Here is an 18,256-nt window from a genome sequence, read left to right on the forward strand (position 1 = left end):
CCAATGCATTCTGTTGGCGTGATGAAGCAGTGCTGAATGTGTGTGTTTAGCTCAACTACACCGGTGGAGTAGTTGAGCTAAGCACACAGATTCAGCTCTGCTTCAATCAGCGCTGGCCAATGCATTCTATTAGCTTGATGAAGCAGAGTGTGCACAAGGGTTCAAGCGCACCCGAGGCTCTGATGTAGCAGAGCCGAAGGTGCACAAGGGTTCAAGCGCACCCGAGGCTCTGATGTAGCAGAGCCGAGGCTGCACAAGGGTTCAAGTGCACCCGAGGCTCTGATGTAGCAGAGCCGAGGCTGCACAAGGGTTCAAGCGCACCCGAGGCTCTGATGTAGCAGAGCCGAGGGTGCACAAGGGTTCAAGCGCACCCGAGGCTCTGATGTAGCAGAGCCGAGGCTGCACAAGGGTTCAAGCGCACCCGAGGCTCTGATGTAGCAGAGCCGAGGCTGCACAAGGGTTCAAGCGCACCCGAGGCTCTGATGTAGCAGAGCCGAGGCTGCACAAGGGTTCAAGCGCACCCGAGGCTCTGATGTAGCAGAGCCGAGGGTGCACAAGGGTTCAAGCGCACCCTCGGCTCTGATGTAGCAGAGCCGAGGCTGCACAAGGGTTCAAGCGCACCCTCGGCTCTGATGTAGCAGAGCCGAGGCTGCACAAGGGTTCAAGTGCACCCTCGGCTCTGCTACATCAGAGCCTCGGGTGCGCTTGAACCCTTGTGCACACTCTGCTTCATCAAGCTAATAGAATGCATTGGCCAGCGCTGATTGAAGCAGAGCTGAATCTGTGTGCTTAGCTCAACTACTCCACCGGTGTAGTTGAGCTAAACACACACATTCAGCACTGCTTCATCACGCCAACAGAATGCATTGGCCAGCACTGATTGGCCAGAGTACGGAATTCGGCCAATCAGCGCTGGCCAATGCATCCCTATGGGAAAAAGTTTATCTCACAAAAATCACAATTACACACCCGATAGAGCCCCAAAAAGTTATTTTTAATAACATTCCCCCCTAAATAAAGGTTATCCCTAGCTATCCCTGCCTGTACAGCTATCCCTGTCTCATAGTCACAAAGTTCACATTCTCATATGACCCGGATTTGAAATCCACTATTCGTCTAAAATGGAGGTCACCTGATTTCGGCAGCCAATGACTTTTTCCAATTTTTTTCAATGCCCCCGGTGTCGTAGTTCCTGTCCCACCTCCCCTGCGCTGTTATTGGTGCAAAAAAGGTGCCAGGGAAGGTGGGAGGGGAATCGAATTTTGGCGCACTTTACCACGCGGTGTTCGATTCGATTCAAACATGGCGAACACCCTGATATCCGATCGAACATGTGTTCGATAGAACACTGTTCGCTCATCTCTAATTGTAATAGTTTTTGTAGGGTATTTTCTAAGTTCTCCATCACTGTGTCTGACTTGTATCCAAAACGTATTATTCTGTTATTTCAGATGGATTCTGCGACATATTAGTAACAGTAGAATACATAGCTTTATCATCCTTTTTGCCTAGTGCAAGTATAAGACAATTAGCTGGACTAACTGATATATGGTGAGCACAGCTTAAAGATAAGCTCGCATGTGCCAGATTTCCTGCAGAAATTTCTGCTGCTGAAAAATAGGTTCCATACATCTGAATAGGGCTGTTTCTGTAGTATTCTGAATATATTTATTCAGATTTTTATACTGTGCCCCATGGTAAAACACACTCGTATGCTGGCTCCCATTGAAATGAATGGGGTCTGCTTTATACGCGCTGATTCTGAACGTTTTCATGTTCAGAATCAGTCACCGTATCCGTAGTGAGAATTTACCCTTGGAGCCTTCACACGGAGTAAACGCGCATGTATTTTTGCAAAATACACATGTAAAAATACACATGTAAAAATAAGACTCCCATTGACTTCAATGACATTTTACAGGCGTATTTTAACAGGCGTATTTTTACACGTGTAAAAAAATATCATTGAAGTCAATGGGAGTCGTATTTTTACACGTGCATTTTGCAAAAATACACGCGTGTTTACTCCGTGTGAAGGCTCCCTAAGGCTGAGTTCAGACGGGGTTTTTGGTCAGGATTTTGACACTGAATCCATGTCAGAATCCTGACCAAAAAAATTTAAATCAATGGATGTCGGTCATTTCTTTTTTCTGCGAGCGGTTTGTTCCCACTCACGAAAAAAAGAAGCGACATGTCCTTTCTTCAGGCGGATTTCGTGGCCGGTTCAGTCATGCATGTCTGTCTGAAGATGCTCCCTCCCGAATAGGCCCATTCATTTGGGCCTAATCCGGAGTGCACTGCCGCACTGCCGTTGTTTTGGTCCGGAATCTGAAGTGGCCTCCGTGTCAAATTCAGGACTAAAATACCCCGTCTGAACCAGGGCCTGCAATTTAGAAAAGCTGTGCTGTTTTACATTACCAGCAAAGTCGATAGCATTTTAGCTAATCCCATCCACATATTGCAGAAAAATATCTGCATTAGACATGCTGTGATTTAAAAAAAACTGTAGCATTTTTTGTAAATCGCAGTTGTCGATTATACACATAGAAAGAGCGTTTTCCATATAGGTGTAATTGACGCAGAAGGTCCACAGAGAAGAAGTTTGTAGACTTTTTGTGAAAAGCGCTGTGGGAAAAACCTCAATTAATTTCCATCTCATTTTTTCCTGTAAGGGCTAGTTCACACGTGAGTATAAGGGGAGGTTTTTGACAGCGGATTTCGCGTCCAAAACCTCCCCTTATAATGGTGGTCTATGGAGACCGCCGGGCTTCTGTTCTCCGCTAGCGGCGAGCTGCTGCTAGCGGAGAAAAGAAAGGACATGTCCTTTCTTCAGGCGGAAGCCGCGCAGGCTCAGCCGCGCGGCTTCCGCCCCCGGCAGCTCCCTCGCCGCGTCTCTCTCTGTGTCAAAACCCGCGCGGGCAGTTCACGTGTGAACTAGCCCTAACACTTTTAGGCTGTGGCTCACTATATGAGGCCTTAGCCTAAGACTTCCACGTGCTCAACTTGTGTTATGTATTAGGTAATGTTACTTGCCAGACAAATACTGATACTTGACACAGAGAAATTTGTGGTTCATACCTGGATCTTTTAACATATTTTTATAATACTGAAGGTTGCTATGCTTTTCGGAACCACTCAAAAAGTACAGTATACACTTTATTTTTAAAGTCAGTGGTAGACATATTGTAAACTACAGTAGCACAAGGGCACAGACAATTGAGGGTCCTATGCAGTGGTGTAACTAGGAATGGTGGGGCCCCAAGGCAAACATTTGACATGGGCCCTTCCCGACCACCCCCACAAAGACCCTGACTGATTGACCGAAAACCCCAGCCTTCCCATTCCCCCATAGTGGCCCCTGCGCACAGTATTATGACCCATTGTGGCCCCTGCACAAAGTATTATACCCCATAGAGGCCCCTGCACAAAGTATTATACCCCATAGAGGCCCTTGCACACAGTATTATGTCCCATTGTGGACACCCAGGAACAATTATTATACGCTGGGGTCTTTTCTGATCGCACAGTATAATAATTGGAGACTATGGGGAGGATACAAACATAAAAAACAATGTTACTTACCTCTCCCTGGCTCCGGTGCACTCCCCACAGATGTTGGCCATCTTCAGTGATGTACAGGATGTCATGTGAGCAGGGGCTTTGGTCGTGATGCATAAGGATGCAAGCCCCGGCCCACATGATGTCTAAGACGTCACCCAGTAGACCTGAAGCCTTCCAGAAACAGGAGAGGTAGGCAACAGTGTTTTATGTTCCCTCACCTCTCCTGGCCCTCTCATTATATTCAGGAGTTTGAAAAGACCCGCCATTATATTGATAGTGGTGTTTGTGGGGTTCGCAGGCTCGCGTCCTCACTTACCGATCCCCTGCTCCTGCTCATAGCTGCCTCCATTCATTCCTATGGAACCGCAGTGGAGCCTTCACACTCAGAATGAGCGGAGTGTATACTCAGTGTGAAGGCTAACATTGTTAGCTTTTCCCACAATGCTTGGCCAGTAGCTAAGCATTGTGGGACATAATCAGCCATCTCGATCCCACCTAAAAAGATCGTGTTCGGAATTCCGATTGCGATCGTGAAATTTTCTCGATCGCCGATCGGAATCCGATCTTTTCCGAACACGATCGCTCAACCCTACTAGAGACTAACATTCCAGCTCATAAATAGCTTGTATATTTATCCTACACTATATACTAACAACATATTTGTCAGTATCTGAGCAGTCATTGACAGACTAGTAATATCAGCAGTGAGAGATCTCCAGTACAATAATGTATCACGCATTGAGTTCAGCCAGAACTGGTTTGTTTTCGATATAGAGGAGAAAGGTTAGCAGAGCTGGAGACGTGAAATCCTGATATTTCTACAGCTATTGTCGGATCAGTGTGACTCAGCTATTTTACCTTTACGAGTCCTAACTAGACTCAGATATAGAGTAAAGGTTACAGTAACACAATATACTTGTTAGAAAATACAGTGAAACATCCCTATTAGGTCATGCATTTGAGAAGACCAACCTCATAAGATCAGCATTATCTGTGACTAATTTGCAGCCACTTTATATTCAATGTACAGGGGCCCTTGCATAATGAATCACGTATTTAACCTTTCTGCCCTGCTGTGTCCCAAAAAATGAAATGTCATGTAGGACAGCAAGGACTAGCAGAGGAGTGTAAGGAACCAGTAGAGGGAAGACAGATGTCAAACTCTGAATTTCTTTTGTTTCCTCCTTCACGGTGTCTGCAGCAGCGGAGGATATTTTATTCACTGATCCACACTCCCGTCCAGTCCAACCTCCACTTCTTCCTTCAGACGGCACTACAGCATTCTGTAGGCAGAAGTGGTTTCCAGACACAACAGGAGCAGGGATCAGTGAGTAAAAAAATCACTGCTTCCTGTTGAAATAATCCAATAAGTAGCTGCTAAATTTGTGCGTGCACCAGGGAATTTGAGTACAAAAACAAACAGTTATATACTCACCTCTCCTGGTTGTTCAGTGGTCCCTGGTGCCCAGGGCCACACGGTGGCTTTGCAGCGCTGGAGTCCTGATGATCAAATCCTGCCAAGAGCAAAAAAACATCTGCAAGGAGTTTGTATGTTCTCTCCGTGTTTGCGTGGATTTCCATCCAATACTCCAGAAAAGACATACTGATAGGGAAAAATGTTCATTGTGAGCCTTATATGGGGCTCACAATCTACAAAAAAAAAAAAAGAGTGGTCCCTGGTGCCCTTTTAAGGGCCTCTTCAGATGTCAATCGCCCAGGGGTCACCGCTGAGGCCTGTGATTGGAATCGGCCTCAGCGGTGACCTTGGAGTGTATGATGTCAGGGTGAGGAGAGGTGAGAATAAATATTTGTGTTATTTACTCATTTCTCTCAGGCCTCTGCTTATTATAGTCTAGGGTCTGAGGAGGAGCGATAGTCCCCAAAAGATCTGGGTAAAATTCAGTTCACATCTAAGGCTAAGAATTTAAAAGGGGATTTTTTGATCTTCAAATGAGAAGGTATGGCCTACGATTTTATCGTTGGTTCAGATTTTTTTTGAGGGGGTGCCTTACTGTACTTTGCCTCATGCACCATAAAGGCTAGGTTTACCCCTTTAGATAGGGGCATATTTCCTTATAACATTATCAAGGTATGTGCAGAAAGACACTGTTCACTTTCAAGGCCTATGGCAGCACCTGTTATATAAGGATGAGACTCTCCCTTTTAAAGTCCACTGTTCTGAGCCTATAATGTAATTTTTATGGAAGTTATATATTTACTATTGCATACAGTATTATGTAATGTCAGCACTAGGCATTGTAAAAACTGTAAGAAAATAATGATATACACACAAAGTTTCATGATTTGTCACACAAAGAGTTAAGTTGTTTTTTTCTACCATATCTGTTCCCTGCCCCTCCATCCCGCGTTCTTTTGATGCTACACTACACGCTACACTGAAAAAATAATAAAAGAGGGGGAGGGGAGAGAAGGCAAGACTTAAGGGTTTGTTCTTGTGTACAAGGAAGCAGTATCAGACTAGTCAATATAGGAAAATACAGTAATTCTTCTGGATCCAGAAATCTCTCAAGCCAGGTAAATTATCCATCATCTGGATCATACATGAGACATTTTATCTCTTGCTATTGTCTTGCTAACTCTAGTTCAGCCTCTTGAATGTAGCTATATGATGGAAATGAACTGACAAATTGTTGCAAATGGGGGTTTACTGATACACAGTGGGGCAGGTGCAGGGTTTTCTTCAAGTGGTTTGTTGCAGAGTTGCAGTATTTTGGTTTGCAGATGCATGTTCAATGCAAAACACCCCATGAACTAAAATCTCATTGCAATGACTGTAATAATAGGATGGCATAATAAAGTGTAAAGATTTTCTGCAGCGCCTGATGTCATCCCGTGAAGTCTTTAAGAACCTAAAAGCTTACTTCAAGAAAGGCTTTTCTGAGGATAAGATATGATATTGTTCTTGGTACTAAATGTAAGAGCAAATAAAATGTGTGGATATGCCTTTGTGTTAAGGATCTGTACAAACAGCCTTAGGGATGCAGGACAAACTGTTCCTTCTATACAATGTAAGTTGAGTGCTTGACAGGGGTGCACCAAGCCTTTCTGCTGCCCGAGGTGAAAAAGGTGAAATAATGAAAATCCCCCTCCCCAGAAATGCCCACAGATTGTATATAGTAGCATTTAACGCAGAGGTGCAAAAACAGAAATCCCATTGGTATTAATTAGAGATGAGCGAACACTAAAATGTTCGAGGTTCGAAATTCGATTCGAACAGCCGCTCACTGTTCGAGTGTTCGAATGGGTTTCGAACCCCATTATAGTCTATGGGGAACATAAACTCGTTAAGGGGGAAACCCAAATTCGTGTCTGGAGGGTCACCAAGTCCACTATGACACCCCAGGAAATGATACCAACACCCTGGAATGACACTGGGACAGCAGGGGAAGCATGTCTGGGGGCATAAAAGTCACTTTATTTCATGGAAATCCCTGTCAGTTTGCGATTTTCGCAAGCTAACTTTTCCCCATAGAAATGCATTGGCCAGTGCTGATTGGCCAGAGTACGGAACTCGACCAATCAGCGCTGGCTCTGCTGGAGGAGGCGGAGTCTAAGATCGCTCCACACCAGTCTCCATTCAGGTCCGACCTTAGACTCCGCCTCCTCCGGCAGAGCCAGCGCTGATTGGCCGAAGGCTGGCCAATGCATTCCTATGCGAATGCAGAGACTTAGCAGTGCTGAGTCAGTTTTGCTCAACTACACATCTGATGCACACTCGGCACTGCTACATCAGATGTAGCAATCTGATGTAGCAGAGCCGAGGGTGCACTAGAACCCCTGTGCAAACTCAGTTCACGCTAATAGAATGCATTGGCCAGCGCTGATTGGCCAATGCATTCTATTAGCCCGATGAAGTAGAGCTGAATGTGTGTGCTAAGCACACACATTCAGCTCTACTTCATCGGGCTAATAGAATGCATTGGCCAGCGCTGATTGGCCAGAGTACGGAACTCGACCAATCAGCGCTGGCTCTGCTGGAGGAGGCGGAGTCTAAGGTCGGACCTGAATGGAGACTGGTGTGGAGCGATCTTAGACTCCGCCTCCTCCAGCAGAGCCAGCGCTGATTGGTCGAATTCCGTACTCTGGCCAATCAGCACTGGCTAATGCATTGTATTGGCGTGATGAAGCAGTGCTGAATGTGTGTGCTTAGCACACACATTCAGCTCTACTTCATCGGGCTAATAGAATGCATTGGCCAGCGCTGATTGGCCGAATTCCGTACTCTGGCCAATCAGCACTGGCTAATGCATTGTATTGGCGTGATGAAGCAGTGCTGAATGTGTGTGCTTAGCACACACATTCAGCTCTACTTCATCGGGCTAATAGAATGCATTGGGCAATCAGCGCTGGCCAATGCATTCTATTAGCCCGATGAAGTAGAGCTGAATGTGTGTGCTAAGCACACACATTCAGCACTGCTTCATCACGCCACTACAATGCATTAGCCAGTGCTGATTGGCCAGAGTACGGAATTCGGCCAATCAGCGCTGGCTCTGCTGGAGGAGGCGGAGTCTAAGATCGCTCCACACCAGTCTCCATTCAGGTCCGACCTTAGACTCCGCCTCCTCCAGCAGAGCCAGCGCTGATTGGCCGAATTCCGTACTCTGGCCAATCAGCACTGGCTAATGCATTGTATTGGCGTGATGAAGCAGTGCTGAATGTGTGTGCTTAGCACACACATTCAGCTCTACTTCATCGGGCTAATAGAATGCATTGGCCAATCAGCGCTGGCCAATGCATTCTATTAGCTTGATGAAGCAGAGTGTGCACAAGGGTTCAAGCGCACCCTCGGCACTGATGTAGCAGAGCTGAGGGTGCACAAGGGTTCAAGCGCACCCTCGGCTCTGATGTAGCAGAGCCGAGGCTGCACAAGGGTTCATCACGCCAATACAATGCATTAGCCAGTGCTGATTGGCCAGAGTACGGAATTCGGCCAATCAGCGCTGGCTCTGCTGGAGGAGGCGGAGTCTAAGGTCGGACCTGAATGGAGACTGGTGTGGAGCGATCTTAGACTCCGCATCCTCCAGCAGAGCCAGCGCTGATTGGTCGAGTTCCGTACTCTGGCCAATCAGCGCTGGCCAATGCATCCCTATGGGAAAAAGTTTATCTCACAAAAATCACAATTACACACCCGATAGAGCCCCAAAAAGTTATTTTTAATAACATTCCCCCCTAAATAAAGGTTATCCCTAGCTATCCCTGCCTGTACAGCTATCCCTGTCTCATAGTCACAAAGTTCACATTCTCATATGACCCGGATTTGAAATCCACTATTCGTCTAAAATGGAGGTCACCTGATTTCGGCAGCCAATGACTTTTTCCAATTTTTTTCAATGCCCCCGGTGTCGTAGTTCCTGTCCCACCTCCCCTGCGCTGTTATTGGTGCAAAAAAGGCGCCAGGGAAGGTGGGAGGGGAATCGAATTTTGGCGCACTTTACCACCCGGTGTTCGATTCGATTCGAACATGGCGAACACCCTGATATCCGATCGAACATGTGTTCGATAGAACACTGTTCGCTCATCTCTAGTATTAATGAAAAAAGTAATTTTTTTGCAGCTTTCAATGCATTAGAATACACCAAAATCTGCTTGACTCTGTTCTATTGAAACCAACTGCAGAAATGTTTAACCTCACATACTACTGAACATACAATACACTTAATAAAGCATATGTAAAGGTGTTTGTATGTCATGATTTTACTACAGTGCATTACAAAATCCACAATGTAGTACAGTACTATATAAAATGATTGTAGCAGAATAAAAATCACTGCATTATAAACCATTATACTCTAGAGGACTTGTTTCAGTGCTTATAGAGGAATTTCAGTGCAATACACGTGTGTGTGTGTGTGTGTGTGTGTGTGTGTGTGTGTGTGTAAGGGGGGGGGTATTTACTAATTGATGTATGCAAGAAAACTGGTGTAGAAGCGATGCAGCTATGACACATGGCCCAGATTTCCATCAACGACATGATACTTTGTTGTCCATCCTTCACTCATTGCTTTTTAAAAGGGCTCTATCAGCAAAATCATGCTGATAGAGCCCCACATATGCGTGAATAGCCTTTAAAAAGGCTATTCAGGCACCATAAATGTTATATTAAACTACCCCCCGTTTTAAAATAAAACCCTAAAAAAGAATGTTATCTACTTACGCATCGTGCACTGTGGGCGGGCATTCAGGGTGTGTCTTCATCTTCATCCACGCCTCTTCTTCCTCCGATGTCCTCCGGTCCCGTCTTCCTCCGGCGCTCGCTCACTGATATAAAAAAATGGCCTGGGCGCATGCGCAGTAGCATGCGGCTTCTACTACGGCTACTGCGCAGGCGCCCAGGCCATTTTTTTTTTTTTTTATATCAGTGTCCGCTCGCGAGCGCCGGAGGACAGGACCCGGAAGAGGAGGCGTGGATGAAGAAGACAGCGCACCCTGAATGCCCGCCCAGCGTGCACGATCCGTAAGTAGATAACATTCTTTTTTAGGGTTTTATTTTAAAACGGGGGGGGGGGGGGTAGTTTAATATAACATTTACGGTGCCTGAATAGCCTTTTTAAAGGCTATTCACGCATATGTGGGGCTCTATCAGCATGATTTTGCTGATAGAGCCCCTTTAAGGCAGGGAGTGTATTGAGGATCATGTGGGCAGATTTGCAATAATACATGCAAGAACACTAGCACGAGTTACAGCTGAAATGCGTCAATTTTGGCACAAGGGACTTTTGGCTGGATCCTCTTAATAATTCTGCTGCACGTCACACCAGAGGAGAAAGGACTGGCATAGCAAATGCTGGTGTCAATATATTACCCCCATCTTCTAAGGAAGACACTAAGGCCAATGCACACAGGGGGCACATGGATGACATCAATGAATAGGAGCCACGGAATCACAGCTGCAAATCCAGATAGGAATAGGATCTGCCCAGAGTTTTGTGGCCTGGACTGTCAGCCCACACATGGGACAGTGGAATTCTCAGTTACATGTGTGGGCCGACAGAAATGAATGGGTACGTGTAGTATCCGGGAAAAACCCGGATAGCAGATTGACCTATGCCACGGTTGTCTGTTAGGAGCCTATAGAAGAGTACTGATCACTCCATATTGTGCATTGAAATGCTTACAGTTGTGAGGCCTATCTTCACACCTGCATTTTGTTCTGTTGTCAGATGTGTATTGCATCAGATATGTAAGTTCATGCCCCTGGATGATTTTATTATACTAACAAATATTTAGACACCATATAAAGACATCCATTAATTATCCATATTAGAAAAATAAGATAATGATAAGCATTTTCATGCTATGCTACCCAGCTTTCCCAGTATGCTGAACGGCAAATCTCTTAAGCCTTGGCATCATTTGGGTACAGGTAGGGAAATTTATCTAGGTACATTTAGTATCTAGTAGTCTCTACTACTGCATTCAGGTTTCTAACTACCCTGAGATGGGAATCCTGGCAAGCTATGGTATGATTATAGTGCAAGAAGGTTGTGAGGGGCAAGTATAGTCATGTATATCTATATACGCCATTTTGTTCTATAGACTCCATTTTCTTATATGTCATCCATTTTTGTATCCTCACACATGTACTATGAGGTGAGGTCACTCAGAGTGTGAAGCATGTAGGCACAGACTATTGTTTGTTATCTCCAAGGCTGTAGTCTGGGAGTAGTCTGGCACCAAGCATGTCATCTTTATATCTCTTGCCATGATATATACATCTGAACATAGTGTCGAAGATGTCAGTTCACACATTAAGCACTCTGTATCCTTCTTTGTTTCATGAGAAAGTCCATCCCAGTTTGGAAAGTTACAATGAGATGCAGGTTACATTAGGCCTCAGCCAATAGTCATGTGCCAGGCTTATTGTATAACTCTACAACCAATCATGTTATGCTAATTAGAATAGTACAACCTTCCTTTGTCTGTATTGTATAAAACTACCTGTTTCCCATCATTAAATCAGAATATTTTTTGATATACAGAATGTGTGTGGTCTGTATTCTGTGTTCTCCGAGCTCGTAACATAACCCATCTTTCCTAGATTCCGATACCGATGGCATTTACCTCGGGGTGTTCCCCCAACAAGGTAGATTTATGTAGGCAAATACAGTGTTGGCCAAAAGTATTGGCACCCCTGCAATTCTGTCAGATAATACTCCGTTTCTTCCAGAAAATGATTGCAAGCACAAACTCTTTGGTATTAATATCTTCATTTATTTTGCTTGCAATTAAAAAACACAAAAGAGAATGAAAAAAAGTCAAATCATTAATCATTTTACACAAAACTCCAAAAATGGTCCGGACAAAAGTATTGGCACCCTCAGCCTAATACTTGGTAGCACAACCTTTAGACAAAATAACTGTGAACAACCGCTTCCAGTAACCATCAATGAGTTTCTTACAATGCTCTGCTGGGATTTTAGACCATTCTTTTTTGGCAAACTGCTCCAGGTCCCTGAGATTTGAAGGCTGCCTTCTCCAAACTGCCATTTTGAGATCTCTCCACAGGTGTTCTATGGGATTCAGGTCTGGACTCATTGCTGGCCACTTTAGAAGTCTCCAGTGCTTTCTCTCAAACCATTTTCTAGTGCTTTTTGAAGTGTGTTTTGGGTCATTGTCCTGCTGGAAGACCCATGACCTCTGAGGGAGACCCAGCTTTCTCACACTGGGCCCTACATTATGCTGTAAAATTTGTTGGTAGTCTTCAGACTTCATAATGCCATGCACACGGTCAAGCAGTCCAGTGCCAGAGGCAGCAAAGCAACCCCAAAACATCAGGGAACCTCCACCATGTTTGACTGTAGGGACCGTGTTATTTTCTTTGAAGGCCTCTTTTTTTTCCCTGTAAACTCTATACAACAGTGTCAACCCGTACTATCCGTTGGCGTCTGAATGAAAAGGGACTGTATGGTAGGATACCCAGGAAGACCCCACTTCTTACCCAGAGACATAAAAACGCCAGGCTGGAGTTTGCCAAAACTTACCTGAGAAAGCCAAAAACGTTTTGGAAGAAGAATGTTCTCTGGTCAGATGAGACAAAAGTAGAGCTTTTTGGGAAAAGACATTATGCTTGAACTTGTTTGGATATTAGTCGAGCTTCTTTATCCACAATCTGCACAATATTGCATTGAAATCTCTCGTCTCTGCCATAAACAAATGGCAGCTCATCAGATAGAAGGTGACAGGAAGTGGCTTAATGAGCTTAATCTATTCTTCAATAGATTCGACTCCAAACCAACTCCCCCCTCACAAGCAACCCCCTTCCCCTCACACACCAAGACCCAACCCCCACCGACTGGCAGTAAATCGCAATCCAAATGTCTGATCCTCAAGGAGTCTCTGGTGTGTCGGGAAATTAAGAGAATTAAGGCAGACAAGGCCGGCGGACCCGATGGGATAAGCGCAAGAGTTCTTAAAATGTGCAGTGACCAGCTGTGTGGTATTATTACGCTCATGTACAATATGAGTCTGAAGCTGGGAGTGGTACCTCAACTGTGGAAAACATCTTGTGTGGTACCAGTCCCAAAGAAACCCAACCCGATGGACTACAATGATTACAGACCTGTAGCACTGACATCCCACCTGATGAAGGTCCTAGAGAGACTGGTCCTGACACACCTACGCCCCCTAGTGAGCTCCGCTCTGGACCCCCTCCAGTTTGCCTACTGGCCAGGCATTGGGGTAGATGACGCCATCATCCACCTTCTTCATAGAGCTCTCTCTCACCTGGAGAAACCAGGGAACACTGTGAGAATAATGTTCTTTGATTTCTCCAGTGCGTTCAACACCATTCAGCCAGGGCTACTGAGGGAGAAGCTGAACCTTGGTGGTGTGGACCATCACCTGTCCAACTGGATCCTAGACTACCTGACAAACCGCCCTCAGTATGTGAGAGTCCAGGACTGTGTGTCTAACACTTTGATCTGTAGTACGGGGGCACCACAAGGTACAGTTCTTGCCCCATTTCTCTTCACACTGTACACTGCTGACTTTAGGCACAACTCCTCCAGCTGTTACTTACAGAAGTACTCCGATGACTCTGCTATAGTCGGCCTTATCACCGATGGCGACGATAGGGAATACAGAGACTTAAATCGGGATTTTGTTGAATGGTGCCAGCGGAACCAGCTCAGGATTAATGCTGGGAAGACCAAGGAGATGGTGGTGGACTTTGGGAAACGGAGGAGTGCTCCGACCCCGGTGGAGATCCAGGGGACATGCATTGAGATAGTCAGGACCTATAAGTATCTGGGTGTGCTCCTCAATAATAAACTAGACTGGGCTGATCACCTGGAGGCGCTGCACAGAAAGGGCCACAGCAGACTCTACCTGCTCAGGAGGCTGAGGGCCTTCGGAGTCCAGGGGACACTTCTTAGGGCCTTCTTCAACTCTGTGGTTGCCTCAGCCATCTTTTTCGGTGTAGCCTGCTGGGGGAGCAGTATATCAACCAGGGACAGAAATAGACTTGACAGGCTGATCAGGAGGGCCAGCTCTGTCCTGGGGAGCCCCTTGGACCCAGTACAGGTGATGGGTGACAGAAGGATACTGTCTGTGGTGACCTCCATGCGGGAGAACAAATCCCACCCCATGTATGGGACCCTGATGGGACTTGGCAGCACTGTAAGTGACCGTCTGCTTCACCCCAAGTGTGAGAAGGAGCGCTATCGCAGGTCCTTCCTTCCAACCGCGACCAGGCTGTATAATCTACATCAGACCAAGCGAAGATCACTCCGCACAGAGAACTAATGATTATGAATGTCCTCCTTCTTTCTTCTCTGTTCCTAAGCTGCTATGGACTCCTAGTATATCTTTATCAGCATATGTGTGTCTACTACTTCTGCAATATTTACTGTGTATTACCATGTATCTGTATTACTATGCAGCTGAAACATACTGAAATTTCCCCACTGTGGGACTATTAAAGGATTATCTTATCTTATCTTATCTTATCTTTTCCGTCCACATCTAGAGAGGTTAGCCACAGTGCCATGGGCTTTAAACTTCTTGATGACACTGTGCACGGTAGACACAGGAACATTCAGGTCTTTGGAGATGGACTTGTAGCCTTGAGATTGCTCATGCTTCCTCACAATTTTGCTTCTCAAGTCCTTAGACAGTTCTTTGGTCTTCTTTCTTTTCTCCATGCTCAATGTGGTACACACAAGGACACAGGACAGAGGTTGAGTCAACTTTAATCCATTTCAACTGGCTGCAAGTGTGATTTAGTTATTGCCACCACCTGTTAGGTGCCTCAGGTAAGTAACAGGTGCTGTTAGTTACACAAATTAGAGAAGCATCACATGATTTTTCAAACAGTGCCAATACTTTTGTCCACCCCATTTTTTATGTTTGCTGTGGTATTATATCCAATTTGGCTTTTTGCCAATTCTTTTTGTGGTTTTCCATTGAAGACAAATTAAATGAAGATAATAATACCAAAGAATTTGTGCTTGCAATCATTTTCTGGAAGAAAATGAGTATTATCTGACAGAATTGCAGGGGTGCTAATACTTTTGGCCAACACTGTATATATAGTATTCAGTATTCCTCATTACAACTTTATAGGCTATATTACCCAGCTTTCCCAGAAGTCTGAAAAGCTGGCAAGCCCTGTATCAAAGAGATTTATTTTATAGTATGTGACTTAATTTATTTTTCATCAGCATTATATTTTATGTTACCAAGCTTTCCCTGAACAGCAAATCTGACATGGTATGCCATACTATTTAGCATATATACATATCAGAGCAATTGTGAGGTCTGTTATACATAATACCTATCCATTGGTTGTTGCTCAGTTTTTCAAAGTTCCTGAAAGGTAAAAATGTATAATAATGTGGGGTCATAGGAAAGTAGGGAAAGATCATATTACAACTACAGAAGATTGGGAAAATTGGGTGACTTTCCCTGTGGAGTTGTACTAGGTTGTATTTTGAAGGGTAGAAAGGGGGACAGTATGTGCAGCATGGCAAATTTAGTGCCACCCACTTCTATGTTGACTCCGCTCACTTGCATCCATTTTAATGTCCCCTCCTTCATCTGCCCCCAGTTTAATGTTCCCTCTTCATCTGCACCCAATGTAATGCCCCCCCATCATCTTCCCCCAGTTTAATGCCCCCCTCCAACTACCCCATCTGCTCTCCTCCTTCCCTGTTGCTCTGTGGAAGTCTCTTCTCCTGAAGTGTTCAGGGAGCTCCAGGAGTGATGTGAGTGATGTCATCACATCAGGCCTGCAGCTCTCGGGGCCAGAGCACACAGGGATGTTCTTCACACAGAGAGGTGAAATGGGAGCTGTCTGCAGATGTAAATGAGTTGATGTCAGGATATAACTCCCACTGATTGGGATAGTGGGACAAGAACCGGAATCCGGGACTGTACTGCTGAATTTGGTACAGTTGGTAAATATTTCTTGCTGTCAGTTACTTGAGGAATTTCTTCCAATAAAATGGCCACACTCATGATATAGACAAAAAGTGTGCAGTCTAAACCCCGCCTTCTCTTCCTAAACTTCCTGAATCATGTGCACTAGCATTTTGGGGGGGAGAGGAGTGGGAAACATGCTCTATAACTATGATATAAGAGAAAAGAAGGGAAAAAAACGCCAGGAGATGATGTGAGGCATCATATAAGGTATGATATATTTATTTATACAGAAATGCATCACGCCTTTTGCCACAGTGTTTTTCAGCAAATTTTTTGCTGCATTTATCTTTGCGTTTTTTTGTATATAGAATTTATCTTTTTATATTCATTTAGTGTCTACAATGGTTGTATCAAAATCATGGACTATGGTGAGACACTTTGAAGGTGCTCCTAAACTGGAGGACTTCAAGCTGATAGAGAAGGAGATGCCACCACTTAAAGATGGAGGTAAGGTTGCATTTTGAAATGGCACAGTATGTATATAAGCAACTTCATAGAATTATTTGGAAGAAGGGATTTTGGGTTCAGCAAATATATGTCAAAACTATATTTCACACTTTGCTGTGTGTGTAAAATGCCGCATTTTTCCTGCGGTGTTTGCATCATGGGCAAACAGTGGCGTTTAGTCCATGTCAGTCCCCTGCCTAAATGGGTTTTTAGGGTACAAAAATAAAACAAAATAACTAAATAAATTTGTTAGAAATAAGAAAGGTTATACATAATATTTTGGGGCAGTAAGATGGGCTATCACACATTGGTATTCTAGGGTAGATAAAGGGGCTTATTAGCTCTTCTCCTGTTTCATACAAAACACACAAATACGCACAGCTCAACTGCACACACACAACATACACAAATAGTTCTGCTGCATACAGACTACATATATTCACACAGTTAGGCCAAGTTCACATCTGCGTTCGGCATCCCGTTCGGCATGGGGACTGCTTTCCCATACCTCCCAACCGTCCCGATTTCCGCGGGACAGTCACGATATGGGTGTCCTGTCCCGCGGTCCCGGTTGGAGGGAGGTATGTCCCGATTTCAACTCAGATCTGCGTCCAGAGGACGCAGATCTGAGTTGAACACATATTCGGCTGAAGCAAGGAGCTGACACAGGTCAGCTCCTCGCTTCCCCGCTGCGCGCCTCTCTCGCCTACACATGCGGCTGAAGGAAGGAGCTGACACAGGTCAGCTCCTCGCTTCGCCGCTGCGTGTCTCTCTTGCTGACACATATGCGGCTGAAGCGAGGAGCTGACCTGTGTCAGCTCCTCGCTTCGCCGCTGCCTCTGGCTTGTAGACGCGATGTGACACATCGATGTGTCACATCGCATCTAAAAGCCAGGAGTCGGCGGCAGCGGCGAAGCGAGTGTCAGCTCCTTCCTTCAGCCGCATGTGTCAGCGAGAGAGGCACGCAGAGAGCGGCGAGGGAGCGGAGGAGAAGGTAAGTTTAATGTGGAGGTGGAACGTGAATCTGGGGGCAGATGAAGGAGAGGACGGCATGACACTGGGGGCAGAGATGTGGGGACATGAATCTGGGGGCAGAGATGGGGGACATGAATCTGGGGGCAGAGATGGGGGACATGAATCTGGGGACAGAGATGGGGAACATGAATCTGGGGGCAGAGATGGAGGGACATGAATCTGGGGGCAGAGATGGAGGGACATGAATCTGGGGGCAGAGATGGGGGGACATGAATCTGGGAGCAGAGATGGGGGGACATGAATCTGGGAGCAGAGATGGGGGGACATGAATCTGGGGGCAGAGATGTGGAGACATGAATCTGGGGGCAGAGATGGGGGACATGAATCTGGGGGCAGAGATGGGGGACATGAATCTGGGGGCAGAGATGGAGGGACATGAATCTGGGGGCAAAGATGGAGGGGACATGAATCTGGGGCAGAGATGGGGGGACATGAATCTGAGGGCAGAGATGGGGGACATGAATCTGGGGGCAGAGATGGGGGACATGAATCTGGGGGCAGAGATGGGGGACATGAATCTGGGGGGACATGAATCTGGGGGCAGAGATGTGGGGACATGAATCTGGGGACAGAGGTGGAAGGGGGACATGAAACTGGGGGCAGATGAAGGGTGTATATGAAACTGGGGGCGAGATAGAGGGGAGACATAATTTACGGGTGACTGTAGGAGGATTATATTGTGTGCGGGCACATGAAAAATTAACGAGTGGGCGGAGTCAACACAAAAGTGGGCGGGGCTAAATTTGCCGCGACGCGTAGCGCGCCGCAC

General features: G+C 45.8%; 1 protein-coding gene across 1 annotated transcript in view; it reads left to right on the forward strand.

Annotated features, from left to right (window-relative positions):
* The first annotated feature begins 6,055 nt into the window (after positions 1 to 6,055).
* LOC142210862 (prostaglandin reductase 1-like) overlaps positions 6,056 to 18,256 on the forward strand; it is a 39,242-nt gene continuing 27,041 nt past the window's right edge. The window contains exons 1-2 of the mRNA XM_075280333.1: positions 6,056 to 6,096; positions 16,339 to 16,452. Of these exons, the coding sequence (XP_075136434.1) occupies positions 16,347 to 16,452 (106 nt within the window). The 5' untranslated portion in view covers positions 6,056 to 6,096; positions 16,339 to 16,346. The remainder of the gene's footprint in view (positions 6,097 to 16,338; positions 16,453 to 18,256) is intronic.

This window comes from Leptodactylus fuscus, chromosome 1, assembly GCF_031893055.1.
Source record: "Leptodactylus fuscus isolate aLepFus1 chromosome 1, aLepFus1.hap2, whole genome shotgun sequence".
Lineage (NCBI taxonomy): Eukaryota > Metazoa > Chordata > Amphibia > Anura > Leptodactylidae > Leptodactylus > Leptodactylus fuscus.